Here is a 2500-nt window from a genome sequence, read left to right as displayed (position 1 = left end):
AAGCAGAACATGTCTGTTTTAGTTTCATCATGTTAAAGCTCTCTATATTAGCACATGCCACCAATGTAGATGGTGAGGCAAACAAATCCAAATACAAATCAATAAAGCACCACTTCAGGCACTTCATAGCAACAGAATCTCAAAAACAGCAGAATGATATTTACACACAAAGAAGTTTGTCCTCACTTACAGAGTTCCTCGGTAAGGGGAGCTCTGCGTCTGCAGTACTGAGCCCAGAAAACAGTATTTCTCTGTCTGGATTATGTGCAAAGGGCCAGACCTTGACTTAAGTACAGCCATGCATCATTCAACTCTATCTGACCGTCCTTCAGGTTCTTCTTTTGGGGTCATCTACATTTGTAATAACCGCACTTTTTAACTGCATGTGTCACCCAAAGAATTCTGAATTGTATCCCCTCTTAGAGTAGGGGAGGTCACCCCACTGATTTAGTTACCCCCTTGCTCTTTACTGGCTACAGCCAAACATCTTATTCCATTCAGTGTATGTATCAAGTTCTTTCTGTGATATGCTGGGCTGGATTTTGCAAAACACATTCTCAAAGTCTTGATATGATACCGGTCTCATCTGACCTGGTATCATTCCGGAAAGGTCTGCGCCAGGCATGCCATGGAGAGGACCGACCAGGGCTTCCTGGCAAAGTCGGACCACATCCAGCCCGGAGAAGCCGTCTGTCCGCTGAACGAGCAGCGTAACCTCTTTGTCGCTGAGGCAGTAGTTGTGCTGTGAGAGCAGCTGGCTGATTATCTGGTGTCGCGCGGTGGCATCCGGTAAGGGGACGAGTAACCGCTTTACAAAGTATCTTCGTAGAGACTCATCGATCTCTTCAGGTTTGCTGGTGGAACATACCACTAGAACATGTTCCTCCGGTGAGCTCAGGACTCCATCAAGTTGCAGGAGGAGTTCACTCTTGATTCGGTTCACTGGGCTTTCTTCGCTCAACTGGGATGACAGCAGCAGATCTACGTCGCTGATGAAAACCACAGAAGGCTGCCGGCAACGAGCGATGAGAAATGAGGCCTGGACAATCTTCTCACCCTCTCCCAGCCATTTTGTGACCAGTGCAGAGCCACTAAGCAGGAGAAATGCAGCACCAAGCTGACTGGCCATACACCGGCCGAGCAGAGTTCGACCCGTGCCCTGAGGTCCAAAGAGTAGGATGCTGCGAGGTAATGTAGCCAAGCCACTAAACATATCTGGCCTCAGAATAGGCCACAGGACCTCATCTTTAATGGTGGCTTTCGCCATCTCCAGTCCAGCAATGTCACTCCAGTCCACAGGGGGTGTCTGCTGCAGAATCTCAGTGGTGACCATCTCGACCAAACTAGCATCGCTATTTTTTAACTGTTCCTCAGCAGGGTGGCTGGATGAAGTCGCTGTGCCGATGGAATGAGGGAGATGCTGTCTGCTGTCGTCACCATGGTCACTCATAACTGGAGAACCGAACTTCCCAAATGACTCTCCTGACCGCATGGACCCCAGGGAACCTTTGGAAGATCCATAAGAAGGAGGGGTTAGTGCCCTGCCAGCCTGGCTGCCGAACTTCCGCTGCTGATCTGTGGGCATTGACTGCTTTGTGGGCTTAAACGCCAAAGATGATGTGTCTGCGTTCCTGTCAAATCCATTCCCTCTGGTTGAGTCAACAAGACTGTTGTCTGGCATTCTGTACATGGGGCTTTGAGCAGAACGCTGCTGGCTGTAGTTGAAATTTCCATAACTGGAGTCCATATCTCCCTGGCCCGTCATGTAAAATGCTTTTCTTTTCAGTGTGTTGGCCGAGCTGCCATTCAAAGGTGTTGGTGCAATTGGTGCATGGTTGTGGGATTGGTAGGAGTAACCGGGAATTGTGGAAGGAGGTAGGGGAGTGGGGGCAGCAATGCCTGAGGGCAAGTAAGCTGAAGGAGGGGGTGCTCCTCCTGGGCTGTAGCCTGGAGCAACAGGGGTCTGTGGGGGATACCCTGCTGGAGGGTAATTGTAACTTGAGAGATTGGGGGAACTTGTGTTGTAGCTGGGCACCAGGGTTGGAGGTGGTGGGGGTGGAGGCTGAAGGAGGCCAGCGCTGTGCAATGGTGAGGGATGTGGGGACGGGAGAGCTGGTGTGCTTTGACCGCCGCTGTAAGTGGAATGCAAGTACGAGCCATTGTAACTGCTAGCAAATTCCTGAGAAGGGATCCCCGAGTGCAGCGCAGATGCATGATTCCCGCAGTTGCTGCTGGAGTAACTAGGCTCGCTCAAGCTACTTGCCACCCCAGTGGAGCTGCCAACGCTTGCTGTCACATCTGGAGGTGGCAGGGCGGGCGTCATGCCAGTCTTACTTGCAGAAATCACATCTGCAGCACAGCTCATTGGATAGATCCCCTCTTGCCATGCATCACTCTCTGACTTGCGTCCATTCAAGAGTCCTGGGGCACTTTCTGAGTATGAGCACAGGAGCGCCCGCTCACTGGGACCCTCCAAGATACCGGAATACTTCTCTGCGTA

General features: G+C 51.3%; 1 protein-coding gene across 2 annotated transcripts in view; it reads right to left on the bottom strand.

Moving 5' to 3' along the window:
• Positions 1–2500, bottom strand: part of fign (fidgetin) — a 143058-nt gene that overhangs the window by 219 nt on the left and 140339 nt on the right. Inside the window, 1 exon segment of one of the 2 annotated variants that reach the window (NM_001020575.1) lies at positions 1–2500. This exon segment is cut by the window's left edge and continues 219 nt beyond it; it is cut by the window's right edge and continues 185 nt beyond it. In NM_001020575.1, coding sequence (NP_001018411.1) covers positions 467–2500 — 2034 coding nt within the window. In that variant the 3' untranslated portion in view covers positions 1–466. 2 annotated transcript variants of the gene reach the window in all.

This window comes from Danio rerio, chromosome 9, assembly GCF_049306965.1.
Source record: "Danio rerio strain Tuebingen ecotype United States chromosome 9, GRCz12tu, whole genome shotgun sequence".
NCBI lineage: Eukaryota > Metazoa > Chordata > Actinopteri > Cypriniformes > Danionidae > Danio > Danio rerio.
Note: the sequence above shows the minus strand (reverse complement) of the source record. Positions and strands in the feature narration are given on the sequence as shown.